Source organism: Euleptes europaea, chromosome 9, assembly GCF_029931775.1.
Source record: "Euleptes europaea isolate rEulEur1 chromosome 9, rEulEur1.hap1, whole genome shotgun sequence".
NCBI classification, from domain to species: domain Eukaryota; kingdom Metazoa; phylum Chordata; class Lepidosauria; order Squamata; family Sphaerodactylidae; genus Euleptes; species Euleptes europaea.
In genome coordinates, this window is record NC_079320.1 from 64,033,565 (window position 1) to 64,056,308 (window position 22,744).

The following is a 22,744-nucleotide window of genomic DNA, read 5'->3' on the forward strand; positions in this document are numbered from 1 at the left end:
CAGATTTTTCTGAAAATTTGGAACCTTCAGGTTTGTGGAGAACCCCTCCCCCTTTACCTGTCCCTAGCTCCATTTTGCATATCTATTACTCCTATGATCTGCAGCCTGGTTTGGAATTAGATATGCGGTGTCTCTATTTAGATCATATAAACCCTATCATGTATGTTTGTAAGAAAGCATAACTTCGGCACATGTTTTCATTTGCCATCTTACCATGTAGCTTTTTAAGGGGGGGGGCAGATGCTTGCATTTTTTACGATGCCTAATGAGAACAAAAAGCAGGGAGTGTTAGAGCCTCAGTCCTAAAAGCGTTAAGCAAGCTTTTTTTTAATAACACACTGCCTAGGAAGCATATTCAAGAATAATCTCATCTGCTCAAGGGTCCACATATCTGCACTTGCCAACAATGCCTGTGTATAGTTTAGAAAGGACAAAATAGTAAAGTCTATGCATATGACTGATATCTTTCAGCATTTACGGAATTCTCAATGAGGCTCAGACATTGGAAAACACTTTCACCTTGGTCCTTTCCAACTAAAAGCCAGACACAGCTGCTTTATTATCCCCTTGCTCCTCCCTGATCATTTATTCTTGATTACTGCTATGCATGCTCAAACAGATCTATGTGTTCTTTTCCAAGCATCTCATCATCCATTTGATTTCCAGTTTACCCCCTTTAGTGTATATATTTACTTAATATTAATGCATAAGGTTTTGGATTGGTACATTCATTAGTACAGCGCAACAGGAAAATTTTATGTTTTTAGGTCCCTTTTTAGATCTACAAAAATAAGGTTCGTTAGTTGGATTAAGTAGATCTGCAGATTTTATACACAGCGAGAAAAAGAGATTCACATGCTTTTCCTATCTGAGGAATCAGATATTGGTGGATTTTTAGAGAAGAATGAGCTTGTGTGACAGCAACATAAAAAATAGGCATGAAAGGGGTTGGCACATGGAGAAGGCTACAGGAACATGATCTGTACCTACTGAAAACCAAAGGCACATTGGCTGGATAAGCTGGTGTTGGGATTGATGTGCTGCCTTCCACGTGTGCCTGTGAGCAGATGTTCTACCAGTAGGGTTGCCAGCTCTGGGTTGGGAAATACCTGGAGATTGGGGTGGTGGAGCTTGAAGAGGGTGGGGTTTGGGGAGGGGAGGGACTTCAGTGGGGTATGTCATAAAGTCCACACTCCAAAGTGGCCATTTTCTCAAGGGAAACTGATCTCTGTCGCCTGGAGATCAGTTGTAATAGCAGGAGATCTCCAGCCACCACCTGGAGGTTGGCAACCCTAGCTACCAGGTAGGAGATATTGTCAGGCCATGCCACTCACACCTGGAAAAACAGTGTTGCTTACCTGTAGCTGTTGTTCAACTAGTGGTCTTCTGTGCAGGCACACATGGGTACTGCGCACGCACAAGCCAACTGCAGAGAACTTCAGCTGGAAAGCTCTAGAATATTCGGTCCGCTCTTCCCCCTCCCCTGTCGGAGGCTCTTCCCGCCCAAGCGGTCATGTGACGGGGAGGGGCAAGCGGCCGTCCCTCCAGTTCTCCACTTCGCCGCCGCAAAATTGACCTACCCAAAAACAAAAAACAAAAAACAAAGAGCAACCCACAGTGGGGATGGAGGGAGGGATGTGTGCCTGCACAGAAGACCACTAGATGAACAATAGTTACTGGTAAGCAACACTGTTTTTCATCGGCGTGGCTTCCGTGCAGTCCCACATGGGAGAATAGCACGCTAATAAAACACAGGAGGCGGGAGTAAGGTTGCAACTAACAGTCCTTTATTTCTCCCTACAGAACTGTGTTCAAGACTGCCACCCCCACTGCTGAGTCGCAGCGGGTACCCAGATCCATGGAGTAGTGGCAAACAAAAGTAGCCGGGTTGGACCAGGTTGCAGCCCGACAAATATCCAACAAACTAGCCGATCCCAGGAAAGCGGCCGAAGAAGCCACCGCCCTGGTGGGATGAGCCCTAAGGTTGAGGGGACACTCCCTGCCCGCTGACTGATAGGCAATGGAGATGGCCTTGGTTACCCATCGAGCGATGGTCTGAGGTGAGGCCTTACATCCCTTCCGTGGGCCAAAAAAACACACAAACAGATTATCATCCTTACGATATTGTTTAGACCTGTGCAAATAAAATAAAAGTGCCCGCCTGACACCCAGTGTGTGCAGGCGTCTTTCCTCTTCCGTCTGGGGATCCGGGAAGAAGGTGGGCAAAAATATATCCTGAGATGTGTGGAATGCAGAAACCACTTTAGGAAGGAAGTCAACACTGGTGCGCAGAACCACCCTATCACCATGCACCTTAAGGAACGGAGGGTCATGACGTAAGGCAGACAGATCACTAACCCTCCTGGCCGATGTAATGGCCACCAGAAATGCTACTTTGTAACTGAGGTAATAAAGCGCACAAGAAGCCAAAGGCTCAAAGGGCTTGGTCATCAGCTGGGATGACCAAGGTGTTGTGATACCCAAGGACTTAGCAACCGCTCGATCCTTCTTGTATTTATGAAGGTATTCATCGGAAGCTTGATTAAAGAGGGCTCGTTCATCGAACGGCATGTCCTCTAGTCTGTTCTTGGCTTCCTGTGGCAAATTAGAAGAACGAAGCCAGGAGAAACGTCTTAATGCTACACTGGACGCCATGGTTTTACTGGCAACGTCTGCAGCATGCCTGGCTGCATATAATTGATGATAGCCCAGTCTGTAGCCTTCTGACTGCATGGCCTTAGCTACTTTCAACTTCTCCTCATGCACTTCAGGGAATAAATCGGTGACATGCTCCCAGAGTAGCATCTGATAGCGACCCATCAAGGCACTATGATTAGCTACCCGCAAACCCAGTGAGCCTGCAGAATACAGTCTGTGACCCAAGAGATCCAATTTTCTGCCCTCTTTATCTGAGAGAGATGAGTGGGAGCCAGCCTTCCCCCTGGCTGGGAGGGTGTCGGCTACCAGGGAACTACTTTGAGGGTGTTGGTAGAGGCAGGGAAATTTTCCTTCCTGAACCTTATACAAGTTATCCACTTTTCGGGGAATCAGGGAATAGGAGGCCAGTTTAGCCCAGTTAGTGAGGGCAACCCCTCTGATGCCTTTTACCATTGGGATGGCAACTGGTTCAGCCTCTGGTGAGTAAAGGACGTGCATTATGGGGTCCTCCTCCCTAGACTGTGCAGGGTCTACCTTGAGACCTAGGGCTTTGGCCATTCTGGCCAGTTGTTCATTATACCCTCTAATGTCCTCTGACGGGGAAACAGGGAATGGGTCACCCACGACATCGTCTGGTGAGGGCCAGGACGAAGTTTTGGAACCCTTGTGGGACAATCTAGAGTCCTCCTCTGAGTCCGAGGGGTCGGAGAGAAAGACCTGCCTCGATGCGCGGGCACTCTCGACGTCAAAGCCTTCGGCGTCGGTGCTCTCGTTCCACGCTCTCTCGGCGACCTGGAATGCCCCCTCGATGTCGAAGCATGGCGCCGAGAGTCGGGTGGGTTCCCCTTATGGTACTGATCCTCCCGACGTCGCTCCGGGGAATGTGGGGAACGGTGCCGACCGAAGCTCCGCCGCAAGGGTTCTCGGCAGCGATCGGCGTCCCTTGGTGAGTCATGGCGCTGAGGTGATTCTTGGCATCGACTATCCCTTTGTCTGGGAGGTGGAAAATGGCAGCAGGAACAATTTCCTCTCTGGTCCCAGTACCGACATGATCTATAGCATTCGCTACGGTGGTATTCCGCGTAATGACGGGATCACGAATCGGAATCCGAATGGAAGTCAGGGATCACAATCACATTGTGGTCTGAAGGGGAGCGGTACAGTTGCTCCTCACAAGAATACCTCCTACGTTTAGGGGAGTTAGATGACCTCTGCTCCCTGGGTTCCCCTCCTCGGGACGGTGCACGGCTACGCTGTCCATGAGAAGATGTTGGTGAGGGGAGAAGCGACTCGCCAGATCTAATGGAGCGTGGGTGGCGTTCACTGGAGCCACGACGCTGAGATGAGGGGGATCGAAGAGGGATATCCTTGAGAGAGGCTGGTGGAGAAAAGGATGTTTGCAACAGCTATCTCTCCTTCGTCTCTGCCTCTCTGGTTACGGAACTGCTCCTCGGCACCGAGTCTTCCTCGGGGTTAGGAGGGTGACTTGACGTCAACTCCTTCCTCGACGCTGACTTTCTGCTCGACGTCGAATCCTTCTTTGACGGCGACCGACGCTGGAGACTCGGTTCCTTCTGCTGACAGGGAGATCTAACAGAGGTCCCCGTAGCGGTAGAGAAAGATGCCGCCTCTTTGGAAGTAGAAGCGGCATCCGCCTTCTTCTTCTTTTTGGACGAAGATGATGAGGATTTCTTTGAGGAAACTTTGAGGACTGGAGCAAGGGATTGCTCGTATAAGTGCGCCTTGAGCTTCAAGGCCCTGTCCTGGCGGAAGCGGTGGGTGAGCGAGCTGCAATGTCTGAAGGACGCAGTAATATGACCCTCCCCCAGGCAGTAGATGCATTCGTCGGGTTCATCTAGTTGGGACATCTTGTACCCGCACGAGGAACACTTTTTGAAAACGGCCATCATACCTTCCATATGACGACGCTATAATTGAAGAGCTCACCAGAAAATGTTCTAACTCACGCGGCGGCGAAGAAAGAACTGGAGGGACGGCCGCTCGCCCCTCCCCGTCACATGACCGCTTGGGCGGGAAGAGCCTCCGACGGGGGAGGGGGAAGAGCGGACCGAATATTCTAGAGCTTTCCAGCTGAAGTTCTCCACGGTTGGCCTGCGCAGTACCCATGTGTGCCTGCACAGAAGCCATGCCGATGAACTGGTTTTACTTCATGTGAATCTGCTAATGCAGAGCTTCTGAGAGGTCTTGTTTGAGTAGGAGCATGCAGCATCTAGAGAAGGCAACACTTTTCTCTGCTTTACTCTGTCATGACCAAACCTATTGTAGTGACAATCTGAATACCAGATTATAGTAACTGCTCAACGCCCAGGCACTATTGCCTGGAAACTGTGTTTGTCCTTACCTGCTCCTCAACCCCTTGCCGATGGCACAGGCTCTAGGAAAGGGGCAGAGGACTGAGGGAAAACCTTTTTAAAGAAACAGTTCACCTTGCTTTGAGTAGTAAAGTGTTATTTCCTACAGACCTTAATGGAATTCCAAATATTAGGAAATTCAAATTATCTAAGTTTGGGTGGTCACAATTCCAGATTCTGAATCAGAATTTTCATACAGGTGTGTATACTTATAAATAAAATCACATTGAGGCTGGGGTGAAGGGTGTAATAACAAGGATGGAACCAGATTGTTTTTATAATGCATACGTAATATTACACAGTCATTTTCATTATCAATACTGTGTGCTGGATACAAAATGAAAATTGTTTAATTTTATGAGACAAAAATATATTACTTAAATTTCACAAATCCACATTACAAACATCAAGTTGAATAGTAAATAATTATATTTTTCCTAATTACAGTATATTCTCTCCTCCCACTGAATGTCTATTGACAGACAAATATGCTTTAAGATAGCAGACTACCAGAAGATATAAAATGCATTTTTTTCATTCTTCCAGATGATAGCCTTGATGTACTGAATAAGTTGTGTTTTCATGTAGCAGAAGCAAAGATTTTTTAAAAAAAATATCTAATCACGTGACATGACATGATATGCATTTACAGGAAATTAGGAAATGCAAAATAACACATTAGGCAAAGCATGCTATGGCCTATGACTCCTCACTCTTTTTAAAGTACAGTTTTACTTACTCACAATGTGGTCTTGGCATGCTGCATATCTCTCCACCAGCAGTAGCCAGTGATGCAAAGTGATGACAGGAAAATGTACTGCACAGCATCACATTATAGACAAACTACAATTACACATTGCAGGGAGAGAGGATAACATAAAATGGCTGCTTTGGACAACCACTCCATAAGTTGTAGTTTGGCTGAAAGTGATGAAGCGAGTCTGTTGACATATTTTAATCAACCCAGACTGTTTCTGTCACTTTAAAGGTTTCCCCATATAAACCAAGGAAGAGAACATTTCTCCATATGCTTTCCCAGCTCCTTCTGCCATCAACCCAAGAAACGACGACAAGAAAAACCACTGGGCTGCAAAAAGCAGTGTTTTCATTAACAGAAGGGGTTTCCCTCAGCAGAACAGGCCTCTCTCATCCTGCTGCAGCGTCACATCCTCATCCTGGGGGACAGGGACCTCAGGAACAGTATGAAGAGCAAGTTAGAGGTCTGACGTGGAAAAGGAGAGTTGGCGAAAACTGCCTCCTATTAGTGGAAACCTACCAATGCACTCTACTCATTTTATATATCTTAGATTCTGAATGGACAATCAAGATAAAAAAGAAAATTGCCTAGATAGGCATCGACCTGGACTCCCTGCTTCTGTCCAGCGAGAGTTATGTCCTAAGGCTAATAAAACAAAGACTAGCCGATCATGAGTTCCAGCACAAATTTCCTTTAACGCTGCCAATTTGCTCACCTCAATACTTAGGACTCCCACCTAATTTCTGTTTAAACTACCTGGACCGTCTTGACAATCCTAAACTCAGGAAAGTCTTTATGCACGCTAGGACTAACACATTGCCTTCGGCGATCCTCCGTGGCAGATTCCTGAAAACACCTTATGCAGAAAGAGTCTGCAGATGTGGCGTAGGATGTCCTGACTCCCTGTCTCATATTCTTTTGGATTGCCATCTTTATGATTCCCCAAGAGGAAACCTCATAAAACCTATAGTTTCGAACTTCTCAAATAACACAAAAATACTTCACAAACTATTAGCTGATAAGGATCCTGAGATAACCGAAAACGTGGCAAAATTTCTGACGATAGCAGTCAACCAATGGGAATCATAAAAGTAGAATCACAACATTAGGGAATGATTTATATTAATTTTATTTTATTTTAACTTTTTTCTTTTTATATACTGCAAATTGTACTATGCCAATAAAGGTATTTGAAATTTGAATTTATATCTTAGAATGGCAAAAATGCCCAGCTTCTATATTTGGTTATAGAATGTTGGTTATGTTCACATTAGTAACCTCAACAAATATGTGTGCTTACATAGGCTTTAAAAAAAATCTGAAAGGGGGTATATAATGAAGCCAACCAATGTACTCATTTTAAAAAGAGAATCATACACATGCTAACATTTATCTCACATTCTTACCTGCTGAAAAACATCTGCTCCTTCATCATAATCAACTATGGTAAAGAAAAGTTTATTTGAAAATGCTGAAGAGTATCGCCACGAGTTAGCCAGCACTTGGTATTCCTCATTGGCTTGCCTAGAAGGAAGACGAGGAGGGGGAGAGACAGAGAGAAGAGACAGATACATTCAGGTTCCTCATAATTACATACAACATTAACCTAACATAAAAATGCTACATGCTTTATTTTCCACAACTTTTACTATCCGTACATATAAGAAAACCCTGTAACTAAGTTAAAGACACTTGGGGGGGGGGGGAGGGAGAAAAACCACAGAAACAGCAACAAAAACAGTGAATGATGTGAAGTGCTTCACATATATGATCTTAATAATACTCACTTGCTGTAACAACATGAAAAGGAAATATCAGCGTATGGTTGAAAGACCCCTGTTTATACTATTGCAATATGCTCAGATTATCGATAGCAGGTTAAAAAAAAAGAATGCTATCTTGAATTAAGTTTGCTGAGCTAATTTACAGTTAACTCAATAATGTCGTCATTTTAAAAAATGATATTCCACAGAAAAGCCCTCCTGAAATCAGAGGTCTTAAAATTACTTCTGTAAGAGATTTTAAGGAGATGTTGCATGCACTTTAGAACCCAGAGTCCATGCCGATAGACCCTGTTTAGGGTTGCCAGCTCCAGGTTGGTAAATACCTGGATTTGGGGGGAAGAACCTGAGGAGGGCAGGATTTGGGGAGGGGATGGACTTCAATGAGGTATAACACTATAGAGTCCATCTTCCAACGCATCCATTTTCGCCTGGTGAACTGATCTCTGTCGCCTGGGGATCAGTTGCAATAGTGGGAGATCTCCGGTCGCCACCTGGAGGTTGGCAACTCTAACCCTGGCACTGATGTCTGAAACAAACACCAGGCAAAATAGACCGTAAGTCTAGAGAAAAGAACAAAAAAGGAGGAACGAATGCTGAGGAAAGAATTTCATACCAAGAGCAAGCACGTGGCATCGAGGTATCGTTTCAGTACTGCTGCCCTAAAGAGACGGCTACTCAACCTCTCTTAGGCCTGAATCTCTTCAGGACTCGGGCTTCAGGACGGTTTACTTGAAAATGACCCTTTACGGATCTCGCCCAACCTGGTCTGTGGCAGAAGAACAATTGGTTGCTCTCTACTGCACCCACAGAACAACTGAATGCGCGCTAACAAGCCATTATGAGCAGCAGCACTGATTCACTGTCCGCGCCACCAATGCACATTTTCATTAGGCTGGATTCGATAAGCAGTGAAGTAATATTTAACCATGTGTTCATCTCTTTCCAAGCTAAAAAGATTAACAGGCTTCATCATATATACACTGTATATCATATTTCTCAAGTGCAAAATGCTGTAAGAGTTACTGTCTTCACAACAGGGTTGCCAACCTCCAGGTACTGGGCACACACAAATCAGCAAGCTGTAAGTTAGGTAGCAAACAAAGAAACAGCTTCAAACTGCAAAACAATACAAGTTTGTATTAAACAACCAATAATCATGCACCATACATATGGTACAACAAACATGGACAATGTCCAGCCAAGTAAATTCTATATACAATTGAAGCCAGGGAATATTTACAGTCCTGGGCTTGAGAGCATCTTTTCTCTTCAAGAGGTAAGGTAATAAGTCAGTGCTACAGAAGTCCGGTTCACTTTCTGTTTCGGCTTATGTCAGCCTTCCTCAGGGGCTCAACGCTAGCTGTATTCACACGCATAAGCATTGACTTATTACCTTACCTCTTGAAGAGAAAAGATGCTCTCAAGCCCAGGACTGTAAATATTCCCTGCGATGGCTTCAATTGTATGTAGAATTTACTTGGCTGGACATTGTCCATGTTTGTTGTACCATATGTATGGTGCATGATTATTTGTTGTTTAATACAAACTTGTATTGTTTTGCAGTTTGAAGCTGTTTCTTTGTTTGCTAACCTCCAGGTACTGGCTGGAGATCTCCTGCTATTACAACTGTTCTCCAGCCGATCGAGGACAGTTCACCTGGAGAAAATGGCTGCTTTGGCAATTGGACTCTATGGCGTCGAAGTCTCTCCCCTCCCCAAACCCCGCCCTCCTCAGGTCCCACCCCCAAATTCTCCCGCCAGTGGTAAAGTGGGGCCTGGCAACCGTACTTCACAACCACCAGGCGAAATAAAACTAAAGAAAAAAACACGTGACACCCCAAACGGCCTTCTTGCAAATAAACTTTCATTTGTGTCCATTTCTCCTCTCACGCGCCCCACTCCCATTTTGATGCTGGGACCAGCTTCTCTCTGGGTGTCACATAAGGCAACAAGACACAGAGGGAGAGGGACTGCACCTGACTTCATCATACTAAATGGAGTAGAATAAGGCCGTTTTCAGAACAGGCCATCAGAATATTAATCAAGGCCTCCTAATGATCAATCGCTATGGCTTTAGCCACAAAATAAACCCAAGGTGTTATCCTCTGCCAAGGGGGGGGGGACACACCATCCTTCATATAATCGTTTCCCGAGGAAGGTTGTCATTTCAGATTGATCTAATTTGGACTACATGCAATTGTCTAAAGCAGTGATTCTCAACCTTTTTTTGACCAGGGACCACTAGGACTTTTTTGTTCGGTGCAGGGACCCCAAGGTTCAAAATAAAAATTCAGGGAATTTGAAAATAAACTTTAATCATAACTGTTAGTTAAACATTAAACTTAGAATTATATCTGAATATATATTTTATAATAGAGAACTTTTAATTGAAAATATTAATTTATTATGGGTTTATAACTTTGTTTCGCGGACCTTAATTTAGTTCTCGCGGACCCCTGGGGGTCCATGGACCCCTGGTTGGGAACCAGTGGTCTAAAGCCACACATTATCCACTGGCCCAAAACAGCTCCTGAAACGGCTTCCCTCTGCCTATGTATCTCTCTCCCCCCGCCCCGTTCCTTTTTAACTGTGTACAAAAATATTCCTCAAACTCTAAAACAGTCACTTCTCCCATTCAACAGTCTCAGGTGGAATATGTGAATGCCTTGCCCCTTAGGTTAGCTGCCAGTTTGTTTCAAAGTTAAATCCAAGGTGCTGATTATGGCCTTTGGAGTCCTTCATGGCTTTGGCCCCACCTGAATGCAGGGCCGTCTCTATGTTCCCAAGAGCCAACTATGGTCCTCTAGCTGCCGCCTTCTGGTTGTCCAGCTTCTTAAGGCTGCCAGCCTGGCGCCTACTAGAGCCTGTTTCTTTTCAATTGTGTCTCCCTGAGAAGGTGACACGGGCACTGTCCTTAGAAGTTCTTTCAAGGCACTTTAATAGGGTTGCCAACCTCCAGGTACTAGATACCTCCTGCTATTACAACTGATATCCAGCCAATAGAGATCAGTTCACCCGGAGAAAATGGCTGCTTTGGCCATAGGACTCTATGGCGTTGAAGTCCCACCCCTCCCCAAACCTGGCCCTCATCAGGCTCTGCCCCAAAAACCTCCCACCGGTGGTGAAGAGGGACCTGGCAACCCCACGCTTTAAGCCTGTTTTATGTGCTAGGGCTTTTAATTGGGTTTGAGCTACTGGCATTTGGGGGAAGGTGGTTAATGGGGTTTTATTGTTTTACAGACGGCTTTAATTTAGAACTGGCAGCCGCCTGCAGCCACAAGGGAAAGGCAGGATATACATATTTTAACAAATGCAAGTAACAGCCATGGTTGAAGCAAAAACCTGCACATTGGAGGCCTGTACCAACCACTCACTGCTTTCCTGTAAACAAAAGATAAATGGCAAACAACAGAAGATGTTCACGTGTGGCTTAGTGCCATATATAAAAAAACAAATATTCCTTCAGATCCAAACTTGACTACAGTTAGCCAGCAGCATGTTAATTCGGAACAGCAAACAAGGAGCATCCAAAACCCACATTTCAAGACAAAACAAGGAATAAACACTTGCACAAGAAAATCCCCATCACTCAGGGAGGTGAAATGACTTACAAAACCTTTGTATTTGCAGCTCTCTCTCTCAGGAAAAGGCTGGGGGGGGGGGGAAATTGATCTATTCACAAGTCTCCTGTACCTATGCATGTTTCCTTGGCTGTAATCTTGTGCACATTGCCAAGTATTAATCCTACTTAAACCAGTGGGATTTACTTGAAATTAAACATGCATAGGTACCGGGAGCCTGTGTCAGTATAGGCAAAGAGTCTCTTTGGATTTTGAGAAGAAAAGGAAAATAGTTTCTCTGAAGTTACTTCAAGGTAAAAATACTGAATACTTTCCCTTCTTTTCATCTATTTCTCCCTTTAATCCTCTAAACCCAGAACAGTTGTTTTTATACTATTACTTTTAAGTGTCCGCTATTACTATTATTACTGTTATTGAATAGTTTTATTAGTATTTGAAAAGGGCTTTTTTTTTTTAATTCAGTGGGTGGACAGGTGAGACAGTAAAAAGTGTGAGTTGGTAACTTCTGTGGACTTGTTTGCAAAACTAAAGTAAAATTCTTTCCCCAACACCACCATCACCAACCTCAGAGGGGCACCGCCTTCCAAGTTTTAAGGAACCACTTCAAATCCATTTTATTTGTAGGCACTTTAATAAGGCTACTCTGCAGGCATTTTCTTGGAGAAGGATAAATGGGATATACTGGATTTTGGATGTTTTTAACTTTTGGAATGGTATGCTGCCTTGAGCAATAAGGACGGGTTATAAATAGTTTAATAAGCAATCCAACCTGGGAGAGAAAATACCTTCCTGATCTTACCTGGCCTAACAAATACCCACAGATCAAATTTCTCTTGGCTCTTCAGCACCAGCCATCTAATGCCACCTCTAACAATGTCTAATATCTCAGAAGAAGGTGTTGTTGGGTTTGGGGCTGGTTTGTCACCTTCTGATAGCAGTGTCAGCTAAGATCAAATCAGGTAACGTCCTCTCAAAGACAATGCCCTTAATGATGCAAATGCATGTCTGTACTAACTGCCAGACAATGGGCAATGAAAGGCTCGGGTGGGGGTTTTCCCTGCCACAACGTCCGGCAACACCTATCTTTTCCTTCTCTCTGCTGCAGCACAGCCGTACTTTCATACCCGGAAGAATGAAGACATTCGAGTAAGACAGATGCAATCACCGGTAACCAAGTCAACCAGCAGAAGATACTGAAACGAAATTGGATCTTGAACCCCTTGCTTTGGAGAGAAAAAGACAATTCTGCCACAGGCACTGTGAGAATTAAAAACAAAACAATAGTTTTGCACCACAGAGAGAACGAAACCAAGCTGCCTGATGCTGGATGCTCTCGTTTGAAATAGAAAGAAAGCCAAACGTTAGCTTTTCTGCTGTCGGTTGGTGAGCGGAGAGTTATTCATTTCTTCCCGAGTCTCATTTATTGTATGGCAGGGTCGAATGGCAATGTTCTTATCATCACCTGGAAGCAGCCACTTCGTAATGAACTGTTCTAGCATCCTGTAGAGGGCAGTCATGCAACATCGGATTAATCCTGCCGAGGCTTAAGTCATAATCGTATGAAAGAGCCGTGTTAAACCAACACTAATAGAAATGCTGAAGTTTTAATAGAAGAACAAAAAATGGCAGCATCTCTTCAAGTCCGACTCGATCATTGTCTTCATCCTTGTTCATTGCCAGCTATTTACGTAAAAGCGTGAAAACATGCAGAGAACATGGCCATGTCAGCCTGGACATCTGCTGCATTCAAGCACTTTGTATGTTTAAATTAAACTCAGTTGCTAATTAATGAATGTTTACTACCTTTTGGGGAAAGTGTTGACTCTTTCTGGAATCTCTAGCTTGTTATTTTTCATTCATTTATATTTTCAGCAGTGGGAGAGTAAGCCAGAGACAATTTAATCAGAGTAAATGGGAAAAAAAGATGCAAGATAGTTTTAAAGAGATGAACCCTTTAGACTGAGAAGAACAACACACTTTTGGGTGAAGCACACACTATTTGTAGGCCCAACTCAGTCCCTGCAGGGTAGTTGGAATGACTGACTGGAAGGTGGCTGAAAATACAAAGCTATACCCATTTTTCCCCACATGTTAATGAAGGGGGGGGAGCCACATTTGATTTAAATTCCCTCTGCACAACGCACCCAATTTTTTCCGATTCTTTTCAGACAGGTGGAGAAAATATTATGGGTCCCTTGAGGCACAAGGTCATGGAGACAAAAAGTAAGCAAATATTCTCACCTTGGAAAAAATTGGCTGTACGTGAAACTGGAGACTTGTAATGGAAACTGGGGGAGGGGGGAGGAGAAGAGGAGGGAGGAAGAAAAACCTGGTCTAAATTCTTTTCTTTAAACCACAAAGCACACTTGGTAACAAGACGCCTACTCATAGTTAACTTTCTTCAGATGTTGGGAGGATAAAGTGGGATCAAGGTGCATACAGTGCCTTTGGCTTCTTGCAGGAAGGGCTCATTCTGCCCACCTTAAGTTCCACTGGAATTCTGTGCATTTTAGCTGAACTTATCTCCAAATGTGCCATTTCTTCATGGGTGTGTGTGTGGGGGGAGGTATTGTTTATGGGTGTGGGGGAAAGGTATTTGATGACAGAGAAGCTGAAATAACTCAGGCTTATTAACAGTCATTCACCTGAATGTTTGTGCTCAGGTTTGAGCAAACACTCTTTTTCATTCTTTTTTCCTACTATAGCCATTGGTCTTTTTTGGTATCCTGCTTTTCACTGAAGATTTAGCAGGCATCTCTGCACAGGGTATGCCTGTCATATGGCTCTGATATGCAATTTCTGCACACAGTAATCGTTTATACATATGATGTGCAATACTAATTTACTGATCCACGAAAAACGATAAAAAAATCCATATGCTTTATTGGAAAACGTTTATCTATTTTGATGTAAGAACCCAAAGAATATTACAAAAATAATGAATTGCCTGTTCCACTTTATACAAGACAGAAGCATAACTGAACCAGGTATTTTCAGATCCAGGGAAGATTTTTTTAAAAAACAACAACACTCCTTTTGTAGTAAGACCATCCCCTAGGGATCGGCAAATTCATTAGTCAAAAGAGCCAAATATCAACAGTACAACAATTGAGATTCCTTTTGAGAGCCAAATTTCTTAAACTTAAACTATATAGGTAGGTACACTGTTTATTAACTTAATAAACTTTAATTAAAAGTTTTAAGTCTTAATTAAACTATAGGTACACTGAATAAAACTTGATATCATACTTAATAATGATCTTTTTTACTGATAAAAATTAAATGGTAAGTCCCTTCCATTTCCCCCTCCCCATCCGGAGTCCTCGTCTGGAGGCCTGGTCTACAGCCATAAAAGTCTATTGGTAGACCTGGCCTCCGGCTGAGTCCCATTGGGAGGCCAGGTCTACCCATTGGCTTTCTTGGCAGTAGACCTGGCCTCCGGAGGCCCATAGAAGCCAATTGGTAGACCTGGCCTCTGAAGGGGGACTTTTCCCCCTCCTCGGAGTACAGGTCTACCGACAAGAAAGCCAGTGGGTAGACATGGCCTCTGAGGAGGGAAAAAAGTAAGTAAGGCATCCATAAAATTAAATCATGACAATGACTGACAAACACTGTACATTTTCCCCATCTGCATTCTCAAAACTCTGCAGGGGGTCTTATTGTTGAGTTGTGCATCTGAGTGGCAAATCCAAGGCAAAACCTCCCATTCATAAATGGCCAATAGCCCCCCATGCAGAGTTTTGAGAATCTGGATGGGGAAAATGTGCATCTGAGTGGCAAATCCAAGACCTCCTCCTCCTCGCTGCCGCCTGGGCTCCTTCCTACCTTCCTCAAGACCCAACCCAGGACTGCCCCGGGCGGACACTGACGGGACCCGCGCCCCACTTACCTCCGAGCCCGGGGAACAGGCGGCGCAGTGCGGCGGGAGCACAGCGTGGACGGAGCCAAGCCGCTATGCCGGGCCGAGCAGGGAGGGGCGAGCGGCGGGGGGCCCGACAGCCATCCCTGACAGGAGGGCGGGCCGGAAAGGCATTCTCCCGGCCAGCATGCCGGGGCTGAGAGGCGAGGCCAGGAGTGACCCGGGGCAGGGCAACGCCCCAGCGGGCCGGTGCGCAGACGCCGACGGCTCCAGCACCAGGCGGCCCTTACAACAAGGGAGAGGGGAGCCAAAGCGGGGCAGCCTAGAGGAGGCCCCGGGGGGGGAGGTAGCAGGCTGGCGGGAAGACGGGCCCGGACGGACACCAGACAGCCCCCCGACCAGACCACCCGCAGGAGAGGAAAGGGGCGGGGCTGGAAACCGGGAGGGTCCTTGGAAGTTCGGGGAAGGTGGAAAGGGCGGGAAGCGCTTCAAACCCCCGCTGGCCAGCTGGGTGGGACTGGAAAGAGCCGCACTCAAGGGCTCAAAGAGCCGCATGCGGCTCGGGAGCCGTACTTTTGCGACCCGTGCGGCCTAGGATGACCAGGCAGTAAAGCTAACATCAGTACTTTTTCAAAGCGCAAATGCCCAATAGAGTTATAAGAAGGCAAATGAGCTGGGAAATAATCTGAGGGCCAGTAAATGGTGCAGCCTAAATGCTGGAATAACTACACTAGGTCTTGGAAGTAAAAGGAACAAACAAACAAACACATACACAAACTTACAGCTCCAGGTTTAGCCTGGCATTTGATTCTACTGTTTACTAAACTGGAAAAACCAATAAAGATTGTTAGTATCTTTTTTTTAACCTTACATTTTGAAGCACAATGGCCTGCTGCCTATTCCCCATCTACCTGCTCTGCGAAATCAGAGCTTCATGCATTTGTGTAAAGTACCCTTAAGTCGCAGCTAACTTATGGTGACCCCCTATGGGGTTTTCAAGGCAAGGGACTAACAGAGGTGGTTTGCCAGTGCCTTCCTCTGCATAGCAACCCTGGTATTTCTCGGTGGTCACCCATCCAAATACTAACCAGGGCTGACCCTGCTTAGCTTCCAAGATCTGATGAGATCAGGCCATAACATGCTGCCTTCCCTCCCAGAACTTCATAGATAGCCAGCGTGGTGTAGTGGTTAAGAGCGGTGGTTTGGAGTGGTGGACTCTGATCTGGAGAACCAGGTTTGATTCCCCACTCCTCCAGTTGAGCGGCGGGGTCTAATCTGGTGAACTGGATTTTTTCCCCCTACTTCTAAGCACGAAGCCAGCTGGGTGACCTTGGGCAAGTTACAGCTCTGTTAGAGCTCTCTCAGCCCCACCTACCTCGCAGGGTGCCTGTTGTGGGGAGGGGAAGGGAAGGTAATTGTAAGCCAGTTTGAGTCTCCCTTAAGTGGTAGAGAAAGTCGGCATATAAAAAAACAATTCTTCTCTTCTTCGTCTTAACCACTCTGTACATCACCTTTTCAATGGAGAGTGGAGTAGACCATGACACCCAGCTAGGCATTCTACTCCCCCAACCAAGATTTCTTCAGATAGACCATCCATCCTCTATCCCCCAGTTTCATATTTTGTTAATTTTCCGCCCACCTATTTTCAAACAAGGGAGCACTTTTGCAACAAGGCCACGCTGCTGCATTCCCCCAGCATCTGTCAGGGGGAAAGATTCTCCGCCGTTTGGGCAAACCCTGATTTAGCTACCAAAGGCACAACATTTCGGCAAGAGAGGGAAACAGAAGCAGCACGCGAGATCGCATTAGCGTCTTGAATAAAATATTCTTGGCAAGATCCACCTCGTTCTTCGCATAGGAATGGTGATTAAGAACATACAGTATTGCTGACAGCAGGCACAGCAGGTATCAAGCTACACAAGCTGTTTTTCATCTTGCGCCGGGCACGGGCTTTGTTAAGAGGCTGATCTGCAAAGCGGAGCTCACCCAGCTTGCATCCCCCACCCGTCCCTCACACTCGCTCAGCATGCCTGAGCGCTAATTTTATAAAGGTGAAAATGAAAGTGTTGCATAACCGGAGAGCAATTATTGTGGCGCAAAAGGATCAGAGTGAGAAAGGGGAGGGGGGAAGGAGGAGCATAGACAGAACAGCATCACACAGGCCTGGGAAACAGGAGGGGAGAATCAGCTACCAGTCGATTCCCACTCCCTTCTACTTGCTCTTCTTGGATACCATCAGAAGCTAGGTGCCCTATGACTGACCCCCAAATCTGGAACTTGAACAACCGGAGGGGGGGTATGATTGCATCCCTCTGCCAATGTGGTTGGTCTACGCTTTACTTTTTATCCCCCGCCCCCAAGTTTCATACCATGCAAATCTGGACAGGATACTAAATCAAACATCTTATCTGATCAATCTAATTCAGTATGTACAATAGGACATCTTGCCTTATGCTTTCAAGATTTAATTGCCCTTTTTCAATGGTTTTGCTGGGCTGTATGCTAAAGATCCCTTTTTCAGACCGGCTGTGTCCCTGCCCTCCTCAGTCAGTGGACTCCCTGGTACATATCCTTTTGCACTGTCCTTATGTATACTAACTTAGGCTGAAATGGGTTATACCATGTTTTAACAAATGGTCCACATCTTCTCGAGCAACTTCAGAGCAAAAGGTTCAGTTCCTCTTCGAGGACTCTGACCCTCAACATACTAATTTTGTTGCTCATGTTTTGGAGGCTGCAGAGAAGAGAGGAAGGGAGGTGTTTTTAGAGATGGGTCTTATTTAAGTGTTATGGTTTTATTGTTCAAGACCTTGTTTAAGAACAGGGGGAAAGAAAGAAAGACATTTTGCCAAGAGAGATGATGAACATTCTTTCTTCTTACAATCCATCTACAGCTTGTTCAGCCTACCAAGTAAAGGCACCTATTCTTTGGAATAATCTTACACTGTAATACCAAAACATGCAGTCATATGAGTATACAGAACTAGGATTCCGCATTTACATATAGACACTGATGCCTATCCTCAGCATGACTGACAGGTTGGCACATCTGAGCCGCCCCCATCAAATTACCAGCAACAACACCAATTACTTATACCAAGGAAAGGGGAAATTGATGAGACTGAAAAGTCTCTCCTTCCTTCCTTCCTCACCCACACTCATCAAACAGGTGATCACCACCCATTTGCACAAGCACTTCCTCCCACAGCTCGGGAAGCCCATGGTCAGAGGCATGGTCCCACAATTTTATGGGTCAAGTAGATCAGGGCATCAGTGTACTGGGGTGCCTTTTAAAATTTGGAGAAATCTCTTCTGTAACATTTTTTCGATTCTGTATTCTGAGCTGCAGTGACCTGCAAAATGATTCTATGGCCCACATGCAAAGCCAACCTGCCCTGGAATGTCCAGTACTAAATTCTATGGCCAGAATGTTGACTGGAGTGGGTCATAGGGACCATATAACCCCAGTCTCGTTCCATCTACAATGGCTCCCATTTTGCTTCCAGGCCCAATTCAAGATGATGGTAAAGTAAGGTAAAGGTCCCCTGTACAAGCACTGGGTCATTCCTGACCCATGGGTTGACGTCACATCCCGACGTTTACTAGGCAGACATTGTTTACGGGGTAGTTTGCCAGTGCCTTCCCCAGTCATCTTCCCTTTACCCCCAGCAAGCTGGGTACTCATTTTACCGATCTCGGAAGGATGGAAGGCTGAGTCAACCTTGAGCCGGCTACCTGAAGCCAACTTCCGTCGGGATTGAACTCAGGTCATGAGCAGAGCTTGGACTGCAGTACTGCAGCTTACCACTCTGCGCCACGGGGCTCCTAAGATGATGGTATTGACCTTTAAAGCCCTATAAGGCTTGGGGCCAGCATACCTTAAGGACCATTTACTCCCATATGAACTTACCTAACCACTCTGGTTATCTTTAGAGCCCCTGCACTGGGTGTCCCTGCCACTTCAAACTAGATAAGTGGCAACCCATGAAAAGGCATTCCTGATTATAGTGTTGAAACTTTGGAACTTCCTCCCCAGAGAGGTTGATCTGTCTCCTTCTCTTGCTGTCTTCTACCAGTGGGTGAAGACTTTTTTTCCCTTTGTTTAGTGTTCCCTCACTCTTATTAGCCGTCCTCCCTTTTTGTGTGCTTATCTATGTGTTTTAATGCTTTTGTGGGTTTTAATGTTCACCACCTTGGGAACCCTGAATTGCGTCAAAATGTGGCATGAAGTGCTTTAAAATAAATAAATAGTTAGAAAGTGCAGCATCCTACCAGCTTTCCCGCTGGCAAAAGAGGAAGGTGGCGGCCCTTTTCGACCACCAAAAAGGCTACTTATGGGACTGTGAGCCCACGTAGACAAAAACCACATAGGGACAGTGGCTACAGGAAAGAAGGAAATCAGAAAAGATCAAGCATAAAGGTACTTTTATCAAAATAATGAAAACTACCAAAGAACACTAGAGAAGTTTTCAAGCACTTCCTAGCGGCCTCGCATTGTTCTTCCACATGCCCTACAGTCACACTCTTTCCATATTCCCCTTTCGAATGAAGTCTGAAAAACGGAGGTCAAAATAAAGCAAGCACATTGAGCTGTTCTGGGCAAAGATGATTTACATTAAAAGGAACTTGTCCTTGACCGTGCCAAGGCACACGTTTTTAGGATTTGAGATTAACAAAACCAACAGAAACATAATGCAGCCCGTCTGGAGGACAGAAAGTAATTTGAGTGCTTGACAATCAAAACGCTCAACGTGAAGAAAAGGTACAACAATTACAATTGTGATCTAACACAGGAAAGTAGTTTAACTGTTACGGGGGCAATTCTTTTTATCCTCTTTTGTATTTCCAATTCTACCATTTACCTGAGGAATATTTCCTTAACCAATAATTTATTTCCTTTAGATAAAAGGCTGCACTGTGGCGAAGTGTTCTAAGAAGTAATATCATCCTAATTCTTTTAACAGGTTACATTTCCAGTGCTATTAAGAGAGTTTAATGTTAGCCTTTAGAACTGATTCAATGTAACAACTTAAGCTCTTACTTCACACTTCCACTCAGTTCGAGAATTTTGCCAGCATTACAATGGCCCTAGCCTAGTGAAGGACAGGCGGTTATAGTTTAGAGATTTAAAGGCCCAAGGGGAAAAAAAGGGGGAAATATGGGGGAAAGTACACACACAGAGAGGACACATGAAGCTGCCTTCTACTGAATCAGACCCTTGGTCCAGGAGTCAGCATTATCTGCTCAGACTGGCAGTGGTTCTCCAGGGTTGCATCACCTACTTGCCTAGTCCTTTTAAATGGAGACACCAGGGATTGAACCTTGGGACCTTCTGCATGCCAAGCAAATGCTCTACCACTGAGCCACAGCCCCACCCGCAAAGGAACACATGAAGCTGCCTTATACTGAATCAGACCCTTGGTCCATCAAAGTCAGTATTGTCTACTAAGACCGGCAGCGGCTCTCCAGGGTCTCAGGCAGAGGTCTTTCACATCACCTACTTGCCTAGTCCCTTTAACTGGAGGTGCAAGGGATTGAACCTGGGACCTTTCGCATATTAAACAGATGCTCTAGCACTGAGCCACAGCCCCTCCCTAGCATTTCCAATGGGAAAATTGGAAATTAGGAGAAGGGCTAATAAAGTGCTATGAAATATTCTTTCTTTAAATAAGTGAAATGTTTTTAAGGCAAAGTTCTACTCACTCAGAATATGAATATTTTATGCAAGCTAATCTACATATTGATAATAATTCCAGTGTATACTAGACACATATCACCAATATATCTAAACATCTTACTAATACAAGTATTTTTAACTGATTTCCAGTTTTTGTTTTTCCAGGCACAACTTGCTGAATCATACTGTTAAAGCCTAAAAGGTCTGGGACTGAGGCCTGTGACGGACCATCTGTTTGCATACAAGCCTGCATGACTATTAGGAATTTCTGCACTGTGTGCCACAACCTGATAGGGTGAGGTGTGCGGCAACCAGAGTATTCTCTGTTGTGACATTTTGTTTATGAAACTCCCTCCATCATCTGTCTGGTGTTCTCATCGCTGAGTTCGAGGCATCGAGTTGGTTTGTTATTATTATTTATGCAGACCTTTCTTAATGCTGTAGGAGCCCCGTGGCGCAGAGTGGTAAGCTGCAGTAGTGCAGTCAAAAGCTCTGCTCACGACCTGAGTTCAATCTCGACGGAAGTCGGTTTCAGGGAGCCGGCTCAAGGTTGACTCAGCCTTCCATCCTTCCGAGGTCGGTAAAATGAGTACCCAGCTTGCTGGGGGTAAAGGGAAGACGACTGTGGAAGGCACTGGCAAACCACCCCATAAACAAAGTCTGCCTAGGAAACGTCGGGATGTGACATCACCCATGGGTCAGGAATGACCCAGTGCTTGAACAGGGGACCTTTACCTTTACCTTAGACCTTTCTTAATACTGACATTTATTTTCTGTTGCTCCCCAGCTGATGTTATTGCTGCTGATGAATTTTCTTTTTTTTCAGCATGGGGTAGTGGTTAAGAGCAGTGGTTTGGAGTGGTGGACTCTGATCTGGAGAACCGGGTTTGATTCCCCACTCCTCCACATGAGTGGCGGATGCTAATTTGGTGAACTGGATTCTCCTGCACATGAAGCCACTCCTGCACATGAAGCCAGCTGGGTGACCTTGGGCTAGTCACACTCTCTCAGCCCCACCTACCTCACAGGGTACCTGTTGTGGGAAGGGGAAGGGAAGGTGATTGTAAGCTGGATTGATTCTTCCTTAAGTGGTAGAGAAAGTTGGCATATTTAAAACCAACTCTTCTTCTTCTTCAATGTTGGTTTTACTATATTTTTTACAGCTGTCACAGGAGTCGCATCCCGTGGGTTAGTGGATAGGGATATCAATATTTCCATTATAAAGAAGAATTAAGAAGTCTTTACACATGCAAAAGTTCTCCCTGTTCTTCAAAATAAAGGTGCATAAGTAGATATAGGCTCATTTTTCTCCATCTCTCCTCACAGAGCAATGTTACATCAACCCTGCATCCAGTAAGGCTATCTAATGTTGGGCTATGCTGCTTCAAACTACAGGGGAGGGGTTTCATGCCCATCAGTGTGGTGCACAGAGACTACCAAGTAGTAAAAATTTGTTCAAAGCTTTGGAAACTTTTAATTTAGGTGGAGATTCTTTGAAGCTGAACAAAGGAATGCCGGAATTTGAAGCACAACGTTCACAGAACCTCTGCAATACCCACCAGCTCTTCAAAATATCAATAACTGCCCAATATATAAGGAATATTTTAAGTTGAGCAAATTGAGTAAAGAGGTATACAGGCACCTCCGTTCGCCAGGGCATTTCTGAATTGCACTTGGTATGCTAGGAGGCAGTGGTTCTCCAAAAGGATGGTGTTGTCCCAGCAGTCTCAGTAGTGCTGATTTGTGATGTCGGGATATGAACGGCCTGCAAAGTGTTAGGGCGCTTTCACACATCCTGAATAACGCATTTTCAGTCCACTTTCAGTGCACTTTAACAATCGTTTGCAGGTGGATGTTGCCGTTTCACACAGTAAAATCCAGCTGCAAAGTGCATTGAAAGCGGACTGAAAGTGCATTATTTAGGATGTGTGAAAGCGCCCTTAGATTGTACTCAAGGGATGGATCCAGACAACTTTTTCACCAAGCCCCACCGCCATCTATAGCCTCCATCCCCACTTGACTTCCGTCTATGGAGATCCCCTAATCTTCAACAGCTT

At 45.1% G+C, this 22,744-nt stretch overlaps 1 protein-coding gene across 1 annotated transcript in view; it reads right to left on the reverse strand.

Annotated features, from left to right (window-relative positions):
• The window catches only part of TUSC3 (tumor suppressor candidate 3), a 168,723-nt gene that overhangs the window by 90,102 nt on the left and 55,877 nt on the right, over nt 1-22,744 (reverse strand). Inside the window, exon 3 of the mRNA XM_056855197.1 lies at nt 7,194-7,311. Coding sequence (XP_056711175.1) covers nt 7,194-7,311 — 118 coding nt within the window. The remainder of the gene's footprint in view (nt 1-7,193; nt 7,312-22,744) is intronic.